This window comes from Pan paniscus, chromosome 12 (genome assembly GCF_029289425.2).
Source record: "Pan paniscus chromosome 12, NHGRI_mPanPan1-v2.0_pri, whole genome shotgun sequence".
In the NCBI taxonomy this organism is placed as follows: domain Eukaryota; kingdom Metazoa; phylum Chordata; class Mammalia; order Primates; family Hominidae; genus Pan; species Pan paniscus.
Window position 1 is genome coordinate 53,126,780 of NC_073261.2, and position 19,957 is coordinate 53,146,736.

General features: G+C 45.5%; 1 protein-coding gene across 2 annotated transcripts; it reads right to left on the minus strand.

Moving 5' to 3' along the window:
- Positions 1-954: 954 nt before the first annotated feature.
- CCT7 (chaperonin containing TCP1 subunit 7) lies at positions 955-19,704 on the minus strand. 2 transcript variants are annotated; one of them, XM_003808196.5, is made up of 12 exons: positions 19,566-19,704; positions 14,164-14,317; positions 13,417-13,523; positions 10,832-10,957; positions 9,918-9,970; positions 9,247-9,418; positions 6,034-6,198; positions 4,778-4,966; positions 4,041-4,138; positions 3,519-3,651; positions 2,525-2,731; positions 955-1,320 (listed from the first exon to the last, which is right to left on the minus strand). In XM_003808196.5, exons 1-12 carry the CDS (start codon positions 19,569-19,571, stop codon positions 1,099-1,101), a joined length of 1,632 nt encoding a protein of 543 aa, XP_003808244.1. In that variant the 5' UTR covers positions 19,572-19,704; the 3' UTR covers positions 955-1,098. The 2 variants fall into 2 exon arrangements, with proteins under 2 accessions (XP_003808244.1, XP_008958537.1); XM_008960289.4 differs by lacking the exons at positions 9,918-9,970; positions 13,417-13,523; positions 14,164-14,317; positions 19,566-19,704 and having other exon boundaries at positions 10,832-10,893.
- Between the last annotated feature and the right edge of the window lie 253 nt (positions 19,705-19,957).

The window sequence follows — 19,957 nt, forward strand, 5'->3', positions numbered from 1 at the left end:
CTGAAATATTTAAAATCAGAAAAAAGAATAAGTGTTTTTAGGCTTAAACTGTGTCTCTAACATAAAGTAAAATAAACATTTAAGTCTCACTACTCTTTGAGCCAGCTACTCTTACCCTGCCATACAGGTAGAATAGCAGAGGCTCAGAAAAATTAGTCTACCTAAAGACCATCAAGTTAGGAGGAATGCCACACTCCAAAGCCTGGACCTGCCTGCCACCCTCTGTGCTTTAGAGTCCATCTAACCAGGAGTGGCTGGGTTCAGAGAATTTTTTTAAAAAATCACTTCCCAGTTTTAGCTAGCAAGTCTCAATGGCTGACAATGACATCATCATTTACCTCCGGCTTTTAACAACGACCAACTACAGCAGGGTGCAGGCCAGCTATCAGGACCAGTGTAAATCAGGAGGATGTTAGACACTGCTGGATTTCCAGCTCATCTGTGCCAGCCATTCCAAACTCCCATTGGTCACAAGAAAGCAGAAGGACCAAGATCACTGGGGGCTGAACTGAAAAGACTAGGTGGGTGCTTTCAGTCGTCTCCTTAGTAGACTTCCAAGGGATCACTAGAGTTTAGAGAGCATAAGGCCTCCCTAAAACACCCTTCTCACAGTCTTGAGTAAGAGGGAACAAAAGACTAAACCAAAAGAATATGGAGATAGAAGGGGCAGACAAGGTAATGTAACCCATTTACTCAAACCAGAGAAACCCCGAGAGCAGTGTCTGGCTAGGCCAGGGCTAAATAAGATGATACCAGAAGAAAGCAACTGCGTGTTGTCCAGCCACTTCTGGAACAAAGAATGCAACCACAGTGAAACTTCCAGACAGGCCACTCTAGTGGAGCTCACCCCAGGATGCTCTTGTCTCCCTGTTGGACAAGTGCATATAAAGCTAAAATTCTGAGCTATAGCCAGACATTTATGAGTACCATGCCAAAATAATTTACAAAGTTATCTGAAGTCTTACATTTTATTTAAATAGCCTCCAGTAAGAAGAGAGTGGGCCAATTACTACCCCTTCCTTGTAAAATGAAGTAACCAAGCCAAGGAGGGTAAGTGCACCCAGCAGCCAGCCAGCCATGTGATGGGTGGGGTGCCTCTCAGTGGGGGCGGCCACGACCACGGCCCCGGCCTGCTGCTGTGGGAGCATCCACAGTCGAGCGGGGGTTCTTGATGGTTTCATCTACAGACACGATCAGGCACGCAGCCTCAGAGGCTGCTGTCAGCGCATTGATCCGCACCATAGCTGGCTCCCACACGAAGGCTTCAAAGTTGTCAGCAATGTCCTCGTTGTTGATGTCTACTCCATACCATGTACCCCCCTAAAAGAGTAGGAAAAGAAAGGAGGTAATATGGAACTACTTTCAACTTTCCTCTTGTAAACTGGTACTCCAAAAGACACTGCTAGGAACCCGCAGACTCTCTGAACTTGGTGGCATTTCGCTGAAGAATACTGCATCTTCCTATGAGCATGCCAGGAACCTGGAAACACCCCTACTCCCGCCAACTCCTCCCCTTAGCCCTGGACATACCACACAAGACCTCTGGGATCTTCTCCCAGGCAAGCTGTTGTGTTTTGGGGCGGCCCCATCCTCAGGTCACCTGAGGACTATATATATATATCAAACAATGAGTTCTCAAGATAAACAGGAATAACAAAAATACTATCCCATCTTTCATCTCATTGCTTCAAACAGCCCGATTTTACAGATGAGGCAAGTGAGACACAGAGGTAAAGTGACTTTAAGCAAAAGTCCTAATACAAGCCAGAAGCAGGGTCATTCACTGGGTGCTAAGCACTTAACAAACCTCTATCTATTTAACAAATGGAGAAATTAAACTCTCAGAGAGGTTGAAGTAACTAGCCCAGGGTCACACTTGTAGGGCTCTGGAGAGCTTCACCACCACACCGGTAAGCCCACTCCATGTGGTCAGTGTGTGCTTCCAGGAAGGTGGATGCAAGGTTCCTCCTGTGGTACCATAAGAAGCAATCATACTCTTTTTTTTTTTTTTTTTTTTGAGACGGAGTCTCACACTACCACCTGGGCTGGAGTGCAGTGGCACGATCTCTGCTCACTGCAAGCTCTGCCTCCTGGGTTCAAGCAATTCTCCTGCCTCAGCCTCCTGAGTAGCTGGGATTACAGGTGCCCACCACCACGCCTGGCTAATTTTTTGTATTTTTAGTAGACACAGGGTTTCACTATGTTGGCCAGGCTGGTCTCGAACTCCTGACCTCATGATCCGCCCACCTCGGCCTCCCGAAGTGTTGGGATTACAGGCGTGAGCCACCGCACCTGGCCACGATCACACTCTTGGTAGAAGCAATGAAGAAACCCTGGATCTCCTGTGCTAGCACCATGGCTTTCCTTCTGCCCTCAGAGGAGGGAGTTGGTCAGGCAGACAGGCTGGGGGGAGTTGCAGCCTATCTCCTGGGCCAGGCGTGCACAGCTTGAGTAAGCACAGCTCACGTTCAGAATCTAGCCCCACCCGCCCAAACCCTGAACCCTGGGGAGAGAAAGGACCCACCTGGGCATGCCGAGCCCGCAGCTTGTTGAGAATGTTTGTGGCATCAAAGCCAGCATTGTCACACAGCTGGCGTGGGATAATCTCCAAGGCCTTGGCATATGCCCCAATCAACAGCTGCTGTTTTCCTGGAATAGTCCTTGAGTAATCCCGCAGGTACTTGGAGAGCTCCATCTCAATGGCCCCGCCACCAGCCACCACTGAATCATTCTGCAGAGATCAGACCACCTCTCAATGTAAGAGGGCCCCTGGTCCAAGCTTCCATGCTGGGCCACTCAGTAGGTCCCTTCAGCCCAGAAAGAGTGGTTCTTCATTCCTTCCTCCATCCTAAGCCCCAAACGCCCAGACACAGCCCCTATCTAGAACATCCTAACTTCAACCTGGTGAACCTTATGGTTTCTGACTATTTTCAAGGTCAACTGCAGCTCAAGGACACTGGCACAATTACTGGAATATCTGACTACATTAGCTCCAGTTTGCTAACAAAACCAAGTCTTTTTCTTCTGCTTGCTCTGTTGCCCAGGCTGGAGTGCAGTGGTGTGATCATAGCTCACTGTAACCTCCAACTCCTGGGCTCAAGGCATCTTTCCACCTCAGCCTCCCGAGTAGCTGGGACTGACTACAGGCACATGCCACCATTCCTGGCTAATTTTTTTATTTTTGTAGAGACAGGATCTCGCTATGTTGCCCAGGCTGGTGTCAAACTCTTGGTCTTATGCAACCCTCCCATCTCGGCCTTCCAAAGTGCTGGGATTACAGGTGTGAGCTACCACGCCCGGCTAAAACAACAAGTCTTAGCTTTCAAGGCAGGATGACCTATTTTTGAGAAACTGAGGCTCAGTTTCTCTACCATTTGTGGGGCAAATCAGGGCTCACCACACCACCCAGGAAAGGGCAGGTTATATAGAGAAGGAATCACCACACAAATCCAAGGTCTGATCAGCTAGGGAGATAGGAGAGAGTAGGCTGTGCAAGCAGGAGGATATCAGCCCAGTACCTTGATGGCCCTCCTGACGATCATGATGGCATCATGCAGGGACCGCTCTGTCTCCTCCATAAACTGCTCGGCACCGCCACGGAGGATGAAGGTGCATGTCTTGGCCTTGGGGCAGCCAGTAAAAAAATTGTACCTATGCCCAGGATTAAACAGTACACACATGAACTCTTGTCTGCCACCATCCTACTGTATTGTCCTCACTGCCAGCCCCCCCAACACTCAGCAGCTGCTCTTACATTCTTCACTCAGGTTACCCAATCCCAACCTTATAGACATTTTCTTGGAAAGGTCTGCAGCTGTACCACTAGGGCATAAAAGATTGTGGAGTCAAGGCTTTTAGATCTTCCTGTAATGCTGTATATTATCTGAGCTCTTTATGGCTCAAAGGTGAGACTCTGTAAAAGCTGTATACCACTTTGTACACAAAGGTGAGACTTTGTAAAAGCTGTATACCACAGCCAAAAGATGGCAGAAGACCAGACCCAGGCAGGTTTGTGAGCTCGGTCTGGGCCCACGGCTCACCTCTCGCCTCCAATCTGGGTCTCTTCAAACACCTGGCATCGACCCAGCACATCTGCTGACAGAGCATTCACACTGGTCTGGATTGAGCCTCCACAGGCCTAGGGAGCAAGGAAGGCAAGATCTAGCAGTGAAGGTTCCCGAGGCCAGGCAGCTTCCTGCCACCTCGTCTCAAAGCCAATTCCCACGCATGCCCCCAGAGCCTCTACATTACCCGCCCTTTCCCTTGACTTCCAGGCGACCCTTCCCCCTCTCTGAAAGAGCAAAAAAAAACCAAAATAGAACTAAAACACATCAAAGGCAAACAGAAGAAGTTAAAAGGAGATAGGGACCCATTCGATTCAGCTTATACTCCCTCCCCTAAACTAGGGTGGCACTGGGTCCAGCAACTGAACTCAGGAGTACTTTAAACCTAAAAGTATCTTTTGTGGGATGCTCATGAAAGGGAAAAAATCTGGCTGGAAGAATCAATATTTGAGTTTGTCCAGCTAATCATAGCATTACTGCTAGGTTCTCTCACAAACCAGATTTCTGGACTTGTTTTGGTTAGACTAAAGTAGTTTGTGCTACTGGGCACACACACATGGAAATGGAGTGTGTCCTGGAAAAAAAAGAGTTAAAAAAAAAAAAAAGGGCTCAATTCACACGCCAACCTGACAGTACACTCTGTTATACCAGGGGTCAGTGAAAACCCTTCAGGGCCACAAAGGCCAAGAAGCAGCCTGTGAAAATCTGGTTACCATCATTGTCCTCTTCAGATCCTCCTCAGGTACTCGGCCAGCACAGAACATGTCCCTGTCAGCAAAGTACTGGGTGGCCACATCCCCAATGGGGAGTTTGGACAAGACAACTTTGGCTCCAGAATGATGGATCTTCTCTAACTTGTCATAGAGAATGTTCCACTCAGCATCAACAATTGCCTGATAATCCTGGAGAGACCCAGAAAAGGATGAGAATGTTTTGGGGTGAAGGTTGACATATATGGTAGGGTAAAATATACCCATCTGCCCCCACCAAATAAAACATGCTGATTCATCTGGGAATTAACAGAGATAAACAGAATAGCTACTCCTCAGTCCAAGCAAATAAGGATCCCATGAGATGACTTAGGAATCACCTGAAACTCCCCAACACAAAAGCAGAAAGTAACCCCAAGGCTGAGAACCAGAGCTGGTGCTGTCAAGGTGCGAGAAATAGTTTAAACTGGCTGAGGTCTAGCCTCTTCTGAGGTGCTGGATTCATGGAGTTCCCAATAAGACCCCTTTGGCCGGGCACAGTGGCTCATGCCTGTAATCACAGAACTTTGGGAGGCCAAGGCAGGTAGATCACCTGAGGTCAGAAGTTCAAGACCAGCCTGGCCAACATGGTGAAACCCTGTCTCTACTAAAAATACAAAAAAAAAATTAGCTGGGCATGGTGGCACATACCTGTAATCCCAGCTACTCAGAAGGCTAAGGCAGGGGAATTGCTTGAACCCAGGAGGCAGAGGTTACAGTGAGCCGAGATTGCACCACTGCACTCCAGCCTGGGCAACAGAGCGAGACTCCGTCTTAAAGGAAAAAAAAAAAAAAGACCCCTTCCCCAAGAACTGCTCAAAGGTGGGTGACACGGCTACCTCCAGAGGTAGCCTGGGTAACATCAACAATGAGAGCACACCTGTCTCTGCAGCACTAGGTCTAGTCTAGAAGTGGAGAAACTCACACTTGTACCAACAAGAGGAACCAAAATACCGGGCAGGCTACGTAGCTAGAGAGTCCCTGCCATCCCCTTCCCCAGGACCACAGCGTATTTCAACAGGTGTTCCCTATCCAAATTTCCTCAGGTCAAGGTCACTCAGGGAGAACACAGAGTATGGAAAGAAGGGGGCCTAGTACTTAGACATCAATATTCAGGGGGGCAGGAAGAGAAAGGGGCCCACAACAGTCATGAAGACCCAGGGCTCTGGCTCAGAAAGCTGCCCATTTCCATGCCCCCACCAACTGGTGAACCCACCTACCTCAACTGTGTGGACTCTTATCTCAGCATTGTCTTTCTCAGCTTTCAACTCGAGCTCGACATTCAAAAGGGCAATCTTGGGATTGTGGTACTTTTTGGGTTGCATTTCAAACCCAGCGTAAGAGAAAGTCTTCTTGAATGCAACGCCAGCTACCAGCTGAGAATCCTGTTTTAAAAAAACAAACACTTTAATGGTTTGGTACTAACATGAAATAAAATCAAGCTAGTTGTTTGCTGGCTAGTGCTTATCCATTCCTGTGAACCTGAGCTAATCATGTCTTTATTTCACTGTTGTAACACAGCCTTTCTGTTATCATAAAATCGAAGACAAATCCTTTTTTTTTTTTTTTAAATAACACAACATATTATTTCAGTTACCCCTTAAGCATAAGGAAAATCATCTGGTTAGCAGAGGCAAAGCATGGTAAAGGCCTACTGGGCTGTCCTCTAAGACTGGCCTCTGCAGCACTGGCCAATGGATAATGCTGTACAAACTTCCAAAAAGTATGCCAGAAGAGGAGCCAGGTGTTTACAAAGAAGGCAAAACAAAAGCTGTGCAATGCTACCCCCTTCTATGCCCCAACTCCCAAATCTCAAGTATCCTCCTGTACACCTCCATGTACCCGTAATTTGCACTGCACCCTCCACCCCCACAGCCCCAACAGCATGGATACTATAGCCTTGACGCTTCCTCCCTCCAGAAGATGATGCCAAAAGGTCTTAAGAATCAGAAATCCCCTGTATAATTTCTAAGCTATCACTGCAGCTCCTCAGACCTCAATCCCTCAAGGTAGGGATCTTCTACCACTTGTTCTGCAACAGAGCTTCTCTGTGGGTTGGATTTAACAGCAGGGCATAATAGAAAGCACACTGCACCCAGGGCTGACTCAGCACTACCATGAGACTTAGGTTCCAATCTCAGATCTTTTCCTTACTAAATGACCGAGTCATTTCCCACACCATAAAAAAGGGTATTCAGTTCAATAACCTTTAGTTTCTCTGCCAGTGCTCATCTACAATTCTAATCTATAATACTGTAACCCATGGGTGAAGAGTATCTGTCCCCAGTTCCTGCATCATTCAAATCCACAGCTTCCTAAAGGGAGTGATGCCTGAGCTGAATGACGGATGAGCAGAAATTAGTCAAAGAGAAAAAAGGAAAAAAGGGGTTCTCCTAAGAGGTGGGAGGCAGTGTTGTGGAATCAGAGAATGAAAAGCCATTTGAAGTTGCTAGAATTTAGAGGGTAAGAACCAGCCAGTGAAGAAGAGAGAGGGGAAGCAGGCAGGGGCCAGTTTAGAAGGATCTTACAGGCTCTGTTAACGCCTGGCTTTGTATAGGGAATGTAGATATCAGAAGGCTTTACGCAGAAGAATAAAGTAGGAAACTTCACCCTGCAAATAGTAAATAAGTACAATGGATTTAGGGGATCCAAGACTGGAAGAGGGGTGGCAATAGTACCAGGAAAGAGTAAAAGAGACAGACTCAATAAATAATTAGGAAATCACGAGGTAAAATGGAACAATGGTAATTGACAGGCTGGAGTCAGAAGGGTTTTCAAGGATGATCCCAGATTTCTGGTTTGAGTGACTGAATAAACGGTGGTGACACCAACTATGACAAGAAATACAGAAAATGCTATCACAGGAGTGGAGGACAAGATAAAGCGTTTAACAGCAGTTAGACACAAGAAAGAGCATGAGGCTCAGAGGAGAGGTGAGGACTAAAGATATGGATCAGAAAATTCCCAGTTAACCCTGGTAACAAGTAAATAATCACTACCACTATTTATTGAATTCTGGGTCAGGTTTGTATGTATTTAACGAATGTAGGACAGTCTCGGAAAAACGCAAGTGTGGCTTAGAGTCCCTGGCTCTCTTGCCGGGTAAGATTATTAGTCCTGATTTCTAATCTATCTAGATTAGAAATGGATGCCATTTCTAGATTAGAAGTGGATGCCAATCTAATCTCAACCATTTATGGAAGTAGGAAGGCCCAAGAGAAGATGAAAAATCGCTACTAAAGCAGTGAGTAAAGACAAAGTCAGCAAGCCATGATGAAGATAGGGAAATGGCTCAGATGACCTCCAGGTTCCTCACAGCTTTATTACATACAGAGAATCTCAGCCCACTGGTCTGACATATGCCACAATAGGAGGGGAAATGGCAAAGTGGGAATGCAATTTGGGAGGGTAAAATTTAAAGAGAAGGGCCAGGCTATCTTTCAAGCTGGTCCTCCTCTATCCAAATCGCTTCAGTTGAGGTCACTGACGAAGAGTAATAAGTAAAGCAGGCCAGAGACTGAAAAAGCCAAAAGCAGCATGGAGATACCAAGGACGTTTCCAGACAGATACTACTGTGTTAAAAAGAAGGAGTTGTGCTGTCCAAGATAGTAGCCACTAGCTACATGTTGCCATTTAAATGGAAATAAAATTAAGATTCAGTTCTTCAGTTACATTAGTTGCATTTCAGGTGCTCAGTAGCCAAGTGTGGATGGGGCTATCATATTGGACAGTGCAGATATGTAACAGTCCCACCACCCTACAGAAAGCTCTACTGGAGGGTGCTGAGTTAAGAGCTACACATGCTAATGTGGATCAATTTCTAAAATATGTTGTTAAATGGACAAAAGCAAGCTACAGAACACTATATAAGCAATCTTTTGTCTTTAAAAAACAGTATTTACATACATGTTCATATATGCACAAAGTAATTCTGCAAGGATACACACAAACTAATAGTGGCTGTATATGGGGCAGGGGTAGTGCATGAAACACTTTTAACTTTAGGCCCCTTCACAGTTTGAAATATGTATCATCTATTCAAGATAAATGAATGAAAGAAGGGCAAGCTTAACAGTATCACTTAGGAGTAAGCAGTGAACTGAAAAATCCCTCTCAGATGTATTAATTGGGAGGTCATTGATGATTTGAGCTAGCCCTACTACCCCTCCACCACCCACTGACACAGAGAACCTGAGATTCTGAAAATCATACAGTCCAATTTTCTATTCTGCTGACAAATAATATCCACAGAGGTTACCAAGTTTATCTAGTCACAGCCTCTAATGGCAGTATGGAAAGTACAATGTAAGTCTGACTTCCTGCCTAACATGCATTCTCTTTATTCCTGTAATGAGTACCCCTCTGCCATATGAAGCTGTCTGAAGGGTCAATATGAAAGCAAGAGCTGTCTAGGAAGGCCACAGCAGGCTTACCTCGAGGGCTCCACCCTGTACCTTCTTGATTCCAATCATTTTAAGCTGCAGCAAATCATCGAGCATCATCACTGCATCCACCACCATCTTAGCAAAGAAAGCTTTCTGCTGGGAGATCAGCTTGGAGCTCAGAGCGGTCATGGCACACTTTTCCAGCAGCTTCCTCTGCTCCCTGGGACACAAGGGCAGAATCTGCATCAGGTCTTGAAAACCAAATCCCTCTTATCTGATTCTACTACAGTGTGGAGGTAGTTCCCTTCCAGTCTCTAAACTCAGCCCTCTCCAACTTCACCTTTTGTATCTTTAGGGCAGATTATCAGTGACAGATGGTGACTGCAGTCAAAGATCTCATATGTGGCAGCTTTTAAACTACAGTCGACAGCTTCTTTTGTGCTCTGTGGGCTGGGACACAGCCAAGGGTCTGGCACGAGCCAAACAGCCCCAGGCACATAGAGGGATTGCAGCATGCTTCTGCATCCAATTTGGCCACAGGAAGTCAGTCAAGGTTCTGACAAAGGCCTGACACGGTGAATCGCACCTGTAATCCCAGCACTTTGGGAGTCGCAGGTGGGAGATCACTTGAGCCAGTAGTTCAAGACTAGCCTGGGCAATACAGCAAGGCTCCGTCTCTTTAAAAAAAAAAAAAAAAAAAAAACCCACTACAGACTTACACTTTATCTGCCTTCTTCACGGTCACAGCAATCTCTTTGATCTTGTTAACTGCCTGCCAAGAACAGAAGTTGAATGAGTCTCTCATGCTAAAGACAAACTGCTGAAGTGCACCTCAATCTCTCAATAGTCCTGAGTCTGTTCACTCCCAAATCCTAAGCATTTCTACTCTACAGCTGAAACTTCTAGGTCTTGTAACTGCTCAGAAAAATGTAAAACTCTATAGTTCAGAAAATTCCAAAAGTCAGAAATGCAGAGTGGGTATACAGTTCTGAAGAATCAGGGTGCTTCCAAGATTTTGCTCTGGGTCTGCAGGTAACACGCTACAGCGAATGAGTGGAAACAGCTGTGACACGAGATTAAGCCAAACCTGGTTTACTAAAAACACCTACGACAACTTGTAGCACTTTATATATTAGTTATATATAAAATATGCATACAAATATATAAACTTTTTATTTTTTTCCAAAGTACTCCTCATATATTATTTCATTTTAATGTCACCACTCAAATTAGAGATAGCAAAGAAAGTAAGGCCTAGAAAGATTAAATGACTTGCCCCAGATCACAAATGAAGGTTAGAGGGCAAATAATAGCTAGGTCTCAATATACACCATGAGGTGCTTGAGTATAGCATGTAGTAGTAGTATGCCATGAGCCTCTTAGTCCTTACTAAGAGACTATGTCTACATCATAGTCTACCAGGCTGACTCTAACCTGAGGCTTAAAGAGATTAAGTAATACACCTCATCAAATGGCTACAGATTAGTAGAACTCAGATTACTAGGGAGATGTCAGAAAATGCCCAAAGTACCCTGTTCCCCAGTCCCTCCACACTCCTGAAAAGAAATTCCCCTTCCTAAGAGAAATGTGAAGGTGTCCAGGCCCAAGAGAAGGTTAATTAGTACTGCCATACCAGCTGGGTGGCTGTGCGGAAAGCTCGAATGATGATCTGGGGGTGTAAACCTTCCTCCACATAGGGTTTCACCTGCTTCAGAAACTCTGCAGCCAGCAAGGTCACTGAGGTGGTGCCATCACCCACCTGGAAGATGATGACAGGAAATACACGTTTTCTGATGTTCAGGGAATAAAGCCCTGAAACTCCATTTTTAGGCACACTATCCATTTAAACTGAATATTATTTAAATGGATATCAAGCTTTTTTCTGGACGCACAAGTTTTTGCAATAAGTAGAAAGAAGGTAATGGTAGTTACATATCCATCATGTCAAACAGTCCTGGGCTACAAAATTAATTCCCCAGACAGCCCCATTCTCTAAAGAGGGCTGATGTGGACAATCAAATGTCCTCAGGGTAAAAAATTACACACATGAACTGAGAACTTATGTTACGTACAAGGCACTGTGATGAATAAAACAGTCCTTGTCATGCTTATTGTAATACAATACTTAAAATAATCATGGTACCAAGAAGCAAGAGACAAACATTGTTTAAGAAGCAAAAGGTGGCTGGGCACGGTGGATCACACCTGTAATCTCAGCACTTTGGGAGGCTGAGGCAGGCGGATCACCTGAGGTCAGGAGTTCAAGACCAGCCTGGACAACATGGTGAAACCCTGTCTCTACTAAAAATACAAAAATTAGCTGGGTGTGATGGCGGGCGCCTGTAATCCCAGATACTCAGGAGGCTGAGGCAGAATTGCTTGAACCTGGGAGGCAGAGGTTGCAGTGAGCCAAGATCGCACCACAGCACTCCAGCCTGGGCGACAGAGTGAGACTCCGTCTCAAGAAGCAAAAGGTACTGCAGGAGTTCCTTTCTTTTTTAATAGAGAAAGGGTCTCCCTATGTTGTCTAGACTGGTTTTGAACTCCTGGCCTCAAGCAATCCTCCCACCTCGGCCTCCCAAAGTGCTAGAATTACAGGCATGAGCCACTGCATCTGGCAGGAGTTAAAAAAAAAAAAAGGTAACTTTCAGTCAAATCCCACTAAAACAAACGTCCTAGGACCAGCCAAAGTTCTTTATATTTCAAAAACTATGAGGAGGCCAGGCACGGTGGCTCATGCCTGTAATCCCAGCACTTGGGGAGGCCGAGGCGGGCTGATCACCTGAGGTCAGGAGTTCGAGACCAGCCTGGCCAACATGGTGAAACCCTGTCTCTACCAAAAATACAAAAATTACCCGGGCGTGGTGGTGGGTGCCTGCAATCTCAGCTACTCGGGAGGCTGAGGCAAGAGAATTGCTTGATCCCAGGAGGCGGAGGTTGCAGTGAGCCAAGATCACACCATTGCACTCCAGCCTGGGCAACAAGAATGAAACCCCCTCTCAAAAGAAAAAAAAAAAAACTACTGGGAATAAGCAGATTACTAGTCTGCTAATCTTTTTTAGATGGTGCTTTTCTGTGATGGGATCTAAATCCTATTTAATGAGGGTGAAAAAGAAAAAGAGCTTTCTAAGAAAATTGGATAAACTCTAAACTGGAAGAAATTTATTTCGGTAGAGATGGGGTCGTGCTGTATTGCCCAGGCTGATCTCAAACTCCTGGACTGAAGGGATCCTCCCACCTTGGCCTCCTAAAGTAATGAGACACAAGCATGAGCCACCATGCTCAGCCCAGAAATTTATTTTTAACTTCATGTATGTTCACTGTGTAAGGTAAGAAATTCTCAAGGGGCAAAAAAAAAAGGTTATTATAGAGAAGGTTTAAGTGGGCAGATTTCTGGACCAAAAGGCATTATTCCCTCGTTGAAGACAAAAACAAATCAAATCCAGACTCTTCTCTCTTTAATTTTATATATGCTATACCTGTTTTATAGGCTTGGCTCCTAATAAACCTTTTAACGTAACTTCAGGACATACCTGTAGTATACATATTTTGCAGTACTCTAAAATACAAAACCTATCTGTCAACACATTTATTAATACTCCAGTGTTAGAATTTATTTTTAAAAGATAGACTGGCTAATGCCATGAATTATACACTTAAAAATGGTATTAAGAATAAATATTATGTCTGTTTTATCATCAGTTAAAAAAAAAAAAAAAAAGCCTGGTGTAGTGGGGAATGCCAGTAGTTCCAACGACTAAGGAAGCTGAGGTGAGAGAAGGCTTGAGCCCCGGAGTTCAAGGCCAACCTGGGAAACATAGTAAGACCCTATCTCTTTAAAAAAAAAAAAAAAAAAAAAAAAAAAGAAAGGCAGATTGGAAGTCTTAGTTTACAGCCCCATTTTATAAGAGATGAGAAGTCAAATTATTTAACCTAGCAACTCACACAAATGACAGCACACAACCTGTTAAGATCTCAGGCAGTAGACTTATATCTAAAGACTGTTGTCATTCACCAATGTATTAATGGATATGAAAAGCTACATGTAACGAAATAGTATGAATTTTAAAAGGCTGTTAATTCTAAATACTTTTATAAGCATGTATTACTTGTACAATTATAATTATATATAATCTTAAAAAAATTTAATAGAGGAGAACTAAGGAGCAAGCAAGCATGTGTTTCAACCTCCATTTAAACACACAACTATTTACCTACCTCAGCATCTTGGGATTTGGCAATGTCTACCAAAGTCTTTGCTGCAGGATGGACAACATCAAGAAGTTTCAGAATTGTGGCCCCATCATTAGAAATTGTTGCTTTGCCTTAAAAGAAACAAACAAAAATCTAAAGCCCCTTTCTTAAATGCTGTCTTCAAGTGGGACCTAGAGCCCATCTACACTTTACTGGGATGGGGCAGAGGGGATCACGGCAGGGCTGAAGGGAAAGGATACCTATCTGATCTTTCTATACAGAATTAGCTCTGTACACAAAGGGTCTAAAATCACAAGCTTTTGCAGACCACAGACTCCCAATTTTCCTTGAAGAGCAATTAATACAGGTCAACTGGATACAGAAAAGATTTTTTAAATAAAAGTAACCACTTAGATATTCTTACCACAGTTGATACCCTCACACATCAATTAATATACCAAGATATAAACAGGAATTTTCTTGTCTTGGTAACAATGGAAGTGAACACAGGAAACTCCAGATGGTTCTATTTCATGTTTCTAGGCCACGTCTCCCTATGAGGCAACAGGCTCCTGAGCCTAGGTTCTCTCATATATTCCCACACGGGCTCAGCAGTCAGGACAATATAAGAATTGGAACTGCTTCAGAGTGAGTCATCTTTCAACGATCTTAAAAGCAGTGGGATTTCTGATACCAACCTATGCTAGTCCCAAACACCCCCTCAGGAGCCTCCTTTCCTGCACACAGGCCTGAGGAACTCTGTAGACTTACCTCTGCCATCTACAATAAGCTTGTCCATGCCACGGGGACCCAGGGTAGTTCTTACAGCCTCAGCAATCACCTGGCAGGCACTGATGTTACTCACAAGCTGGGGGATGCCTTGGGAGCTATCAGTCCCCTCTTTCAATAGGATAACTGGTGTGGGCTAGAAAAGAAAGAAATTAACTGCTTTTAATAATCATCTATTATAATGAGACTGGCAGGGGAAAGGGGAAAATGCTCCCATCTCTCCCTTAACAGAATTATCTAGAGGTCTTCTTAAACCACATTCCCCCAACTGTCTACCACATCCATTCCCCAACCAGCCTCTACCTCCAGAGACACTATCAAATTTAGCCTACCCTGCAGGTATGCTAGACAGGAAAATGGTTTGAGAAGCACTGACCTAATCTAAAAGAAAAAATCATGAGTTCTCCAGTACCCAGCTGAATGACCATGGCCTTTTCAACTTCTGACCTTACTCCCTGTGCTGAGGAATTGGGTCACAACACAGGAGGAAGAGGCAGACCCTGCTAAGTGTTCATTCCGCAGCAAAACATCCACTTGTCTGTGTTACAGCTCAATCTTAGAGAAGCAGATGGGACACTGATGCAAAATGCAAGATGCCAAGAGCTTGAGTTGTTGTCCTACAGATGCCTAGGCAGTCAGCTTTATGTAACAGTGATGTTCAGCTGCAGTGTAGGAAAACAGGCAGAGAAACAAACAGCACCTTTGCCCTGTTTTGAAAAATGACGGCAAATCTAATTCATACAGCAATGTTTCCATCTCTCATGCTGGCTGAATAAAGCTTCTGTGTGACTAATTTCCAATCAGATACCCCAAAGAAGTTTTCCTCTTTCTATATTGCATTGGTCTCCAGAACATTCCCTATCCCCGTAAGGGCTTCATTTGCAGACCTGCTTTAGAAACTCTTGAGAAACAGGGATACTTGCTTGTTTTAAAGGGCCCGCTCAGATATCTTTGCTCTAGTGACCACCATTATTAGCAGAGAGAGCAATTTCTCAGCTTAGCAAACCAGACTACTTTCTCTCCACATTCAAATCTGAGCCTTCAGAGATAAGCCCACGAACTAGATCCAGTCTTCTCAAGTGTTTCTGGCTAATTTTGTGTGTGACACAGAATGTAGTAAGGATAAATACTATTTCAAAACTTTTATTGTGTTAAATTTGTTACTAGGCTATGATTAAAAATGTATTTCTTACTGTGGAATGCAATAAAAAGTTTGAAAGCCATCACCTAGTCCTTAGAGGTACGTGGATGTCTGAGCAAGGAAGGCACAGGAAAGCACAGAGCTTTCCCAACCTAACAATGAGGAGTGAGGAATTCCTGCCAAAGACAGAGTCTTGCCACTCATGAGGCTGATTCCTTATTAACTGGTCAATTCCTTAAAAAGTTCAACTCTTTTGGCCAGCACAGCTGGAGGGTAGTAAGCAAGAGGAAGACTGGAATAAAGCTGAAGAGGCAGGCAGGAACCAGATCACATACACACTTGTAGACACACTATGGTGAGGAGTTCAGATTTCATTCCTAAAAAGGAAAGCCCTGGGAAGCTTTCAGCAGAGGAATGGCATACTGTGATTTACATAAAAAACAAAAACCACTGTAGAAAAAAGAGGATCACTTGAGCTCATGGAGTTCAAGACCAGCCTGGGGAACATGGCAAGACCCTGTCTCTACAAAAAGAAAACGAAAAATACCCAATAAACTCTACGGAATAAGAGAGTGGGAGTAATTTAATATATTATTCTTTTTTAATATATATTTCTAAGAGACAGGGTCTTGCTCCACCACCCATGCTGGAGTGCAGTGGTGAGATCATAGCTTACTATAAGCTCAAGCCTCCTGAGTAGCTGGACCGCAACGCATGAGGTACCACACCTGGCTAATTTTTTTAAATTTGTATTTAAAAAATGTTGCCCAGGCTGGTCTCCAACTCCTGGCCTCTAACAACCCTCCCGCCTCAGCCTTCTAAAGTGCTAGGATTACAGGCATGAGGCACCATGCCAGGCCCTCATTAAATTTTTTTAAATGCTTGTCAAATAATCATACATTACTCATTTTATTTTTTATTTTAAAAAGAATGCTTGTCATGTAAACCCCTACATTTGGGGTCAGGCGTCAACTGAAGGGAAAATTCCTTCCTTTTGCTGGAGTGTCCCAGGTCTGGTGGCAAGAAATGGCTTCTCTATACTCCCAGCATTCTTTCTGGCCCTTCAGCTGGCCCAGTCCCTGGCACCTTCTGTAAGGGAAAGATGTGTGTCCTGAAAGGCCCTACCATCTCCCAGTCTTGCTAAATCATTCCTTATGGCAGCCCCAAGTCTCCTCTGGTCCACCCCTGCCACGGATGGAGTCTTACACTTTAAATCAAAAACTAACATGAGTCTCAATCACTTCCTATCACCTTCAACAGGTTCTTTCACCTCAACAGGTTAACTTACCCAATGCTTGTGTATACTTTTTCTCACCTCAACCTGCAAAGTGTACCCCCATCTAAAATAGTCACTCTGCCATCTTCTACCAAAGCCACTTTCTCACCACCAGGCCACCAATTCCTCAGAGCTCCAATTCTTCCAAGAAGTTTTCTCTACAGTAATAAACAAGGGCATCTGAATAGGGGAATCCCATAACTTTCTCTTCACTTGCCCTTGCTCGCAACTTTTTATCACCATCCAGCTTAAGCACAAGCTTTCCAAAGACAAGGACCAAAATAACCTTAATTTGAAGAGTGCCAAGATTTGGCCACACATGAAGCAATATTCAGCAGCTTTTGGGGCTGAAAATCCAACTGCTACTTGTAAGTGCTTGACAGCACTGGCTTCTTGACTTTTGGGGAGAAAAGCACTGGCACTACAGTAACACTACATTTACTGAGAGTTCTTAAGCACAATGCAAGAAGAGCTTGGAAGCAGCTAACCACAGATCCCCCAGGTTCCCTATGCTTTGTAAGCCCTGAAGAAACAGCAGGCTGGGTAGAGAGCATCTATGGGGTGGAAAAGGTGGCAGAGCTGGATTGAGTCAAGCCAAGACAAGCAGGATAGGTCCTCTTCTAACAGTTCCCCAGCAGCAGGCACTGTATGGAAAGTCCAGTTTCCATCCCTTAGTTACTTTCAACCTCGCTCCTTTTTTTTATTCCTCTAATAAATAAGAAACAAGGTCGGGTGCGGTGGCTCACGCCTGTAATCCCAGCACTTTGGGAGTCCAAGGTGGGTGAATCACAAGGTCAGGTGTTCGAGACCAGCCTGGTCAACACGGTGAAACCCCGTCTCTACTAAAAATACAAAAATTAGCCAGGCGTGGTGGCGTATGCCTGTAATCCCAGCTACTTGGGAGGCTGAGGCAGGAGAATTGCTTGAACCTGGGAGTGGAGGTTGCAGTGAGCCAAGATGGTGCCACTGCACTCCAGCCTGGGCAACAGAGCAAGACTCCATCTCGGGAAAAAAAAAAAAAGAAAAAGAAACAAGAGCAGACTCCAGTAATTGGCCACAGGTATAATGGAAGGTTTTGGAATTTCAGCTTACTGATCTTCCTCTTCATCCTACTTTAAAACTTTCACTAAGCATCATTAAGCTTAATGGCTTACAAAACAAGTGTGTCTATGCCAAGGCACACAGCGCTCAACACCACAAAGGCGAGGACATACATTTTATGCAAGCTGTACCAACATCACAGGACTGAGGTTTCAGGGGACCTTTTCACCTCTCTTTCGATTACAGAAGTATTCTAGAATATCAGGGGCCAATCTGAAGACAGGAAGACTCTTGGAGATAGAAGTTTCACATTCCAAAAATGGGAAGGAGATATCAAGAGCCAATACAGCAGGGAAACGTCAATCTGACAGAGGAGGGGTCAGTTCAGGGAAAACCCAAATGTGATGATCTAGAGCCCACTGGTGAAGAGAATGGCGGTTCTGATCCCTAGCTGTGTGAATGTGAACCAAAGCTCTTACGGAAGCCCTGGCAGCGGGATGGACTGATTCCAGAGATGAAAGGAAGCAAACAACCACCTCGCCGAGTAAGAGCTAACATTGCTGAGTGCTTACTATCTGCTAGGCACACTGACAAACTGAGAACCAGAAATTAAATAACATGCTCAAAGTCACACAGCTAGTAAGTGGCAGAGCTAAGTTACAAACCTAGGCATTCAGTGTAGCTCCAGAGGCCTTACTCTCAACTGCTGTACTATGCTGCCTCTGCACAGAAGATGAAGACGACTTCAAGAATGAGCAATGCTAGAGACATAAAGGGGAGAGGAAGTACTGTTAAATGCTAATTTCCTTCTACCTTGGGTACAAGCGGGATTCATAGGGCATTTGGTAGAACACCTAAAAGGCGTCTGCGTCCCTAACAGGACAGGGAAAAGCTGCAGGAAGCAGGAAAAGAGCAGAAGATAGAGTCGGACAGGCCAAAATGAATAAGTGAACTGCCAAGTGCACAGAAAGCAGTATCTCAGTCAGGGTCAAACACCACCTCGGAAGCTGGCCCTACTCAATAACAACCCAGGAGATACCATCGAGGCTTGGGACCCACGGAAAGTATCTAAAGCTCCGAGAGAGAGAGAAAAGAAGTGTGGGAAGTAGGGCTAGAAGGAGCACTTTAGGTGGCTCCAGGACTCTCAGCAACTCCCTCGCCCCAAATTTCAAGAAAACGAGACCCAGAGTTAGGTAGCCAACTAGAAAAGCCTTTCTTATGTCACCAGAGTCCGAGCCTGGGTCTTCCCACCTCCGATACAGTGTCTCCATCTACCTTTCCCGTTCTCCTGGCTGAGAGGCTGCAACCCCCAGCAACCACCAGGGCCTGGTACATTCAGTAGGCACTAAAGACGCGTTTATTTAATGACTGAGCGAATGAGTGAATGAATTAAAAGTACTAGGGAAGGCGTCTGCTTCTCTGCACGCTGCGGTGAGGGTCAGCGAGTGAACATAGTGAGTCCCTAGGCGGGCACAATATGAGGTCCCCAATGTGTCTGTGCCGGTTCCAAGAAGCACACGTCTTTACAGCCCGCAAATCTCAGGGCAGCCCCAGCTTCCAAGTCTAGCTGCCGACCGCGTAACCACGGCCGACCTGCACTCGTTTCACGCAAGTCCCGATCATGCGGGGCTAAAAAAGAGGTCCCCGACGTGGGTTCGCGGGCCCGAAGCACCCTGGGACTTGTAGTCCCCAACCGGCCAGCCCAGAGACTCCTCTAAAGCCCCACGCAGCCCTCGCCAACGGCTCCAGCGCCGTGCTCCGGCCGAGCCAGGCCGCGGCTGGCTGGGGTCGCCCCTAAGCTGGGGATCTGGGCGAGGACAGAGGCGGCAAGCAAAAGAGGGTCCTACAGAGCAAGCCCAGGCCGAGCGGCGCCGGCCACCGGCCAGATGGCAGCTGATGGCGACGGATGCGCGAGACGCCACTCACCATCATTTTGGAAGCTTATTCAGCGGCCCGCCACTCTCCCCTCTTCTCCGAGACCGGGCCGCCCAGCAACCCACAATGCCTCGCGCAATAGAAATACCCAGAAGCTTGGGCCGGGAGAGGAAGAGAACGGACCACTTCCGCTACTCTATGGTTCGTTACCACCGACTCGGTGCGGCTAGAAGGACCTGAGGCTGGGCTTCGGGGGGACTCTCTAGTGAGGGGCGTTCATTAAAGAGGGGTCGCCGCATTTCAGTCGTGCTTCTTAGAGCACGGAGGGTCTTTGCTCGGCCCGCATCACCTACTAACTTAATTCCACCCTCCTCCATCCCCGGACGCCAGACCAAGGAATGCAATAAAGGCAAAAGTGTGGGACGCAAAGTGTGGGATAGGCT

What these genes read in the sequence shown, in the direction of transcription:
- CCT7 (XM_003808196.5), bottom strand. An exon ending in GCTTATTGTAGATGGCAGAG is followed by an intron (nt 13,524 to 14,163) that starts GTAAGTCTACAG and finishes GTTTCTTTTAAG; the next exon opens with GCAAAGCAACAATTTCTAAT. An exon ending in ACCCAGATTGGAGGCGAGAG is followed by an intron (nt 3,652 to 4,040) that starts GTGAGCCGTGGG and finishes TCCTGGGCATAG; the next exon opens with GTACAATTTTTTTACTGGCT.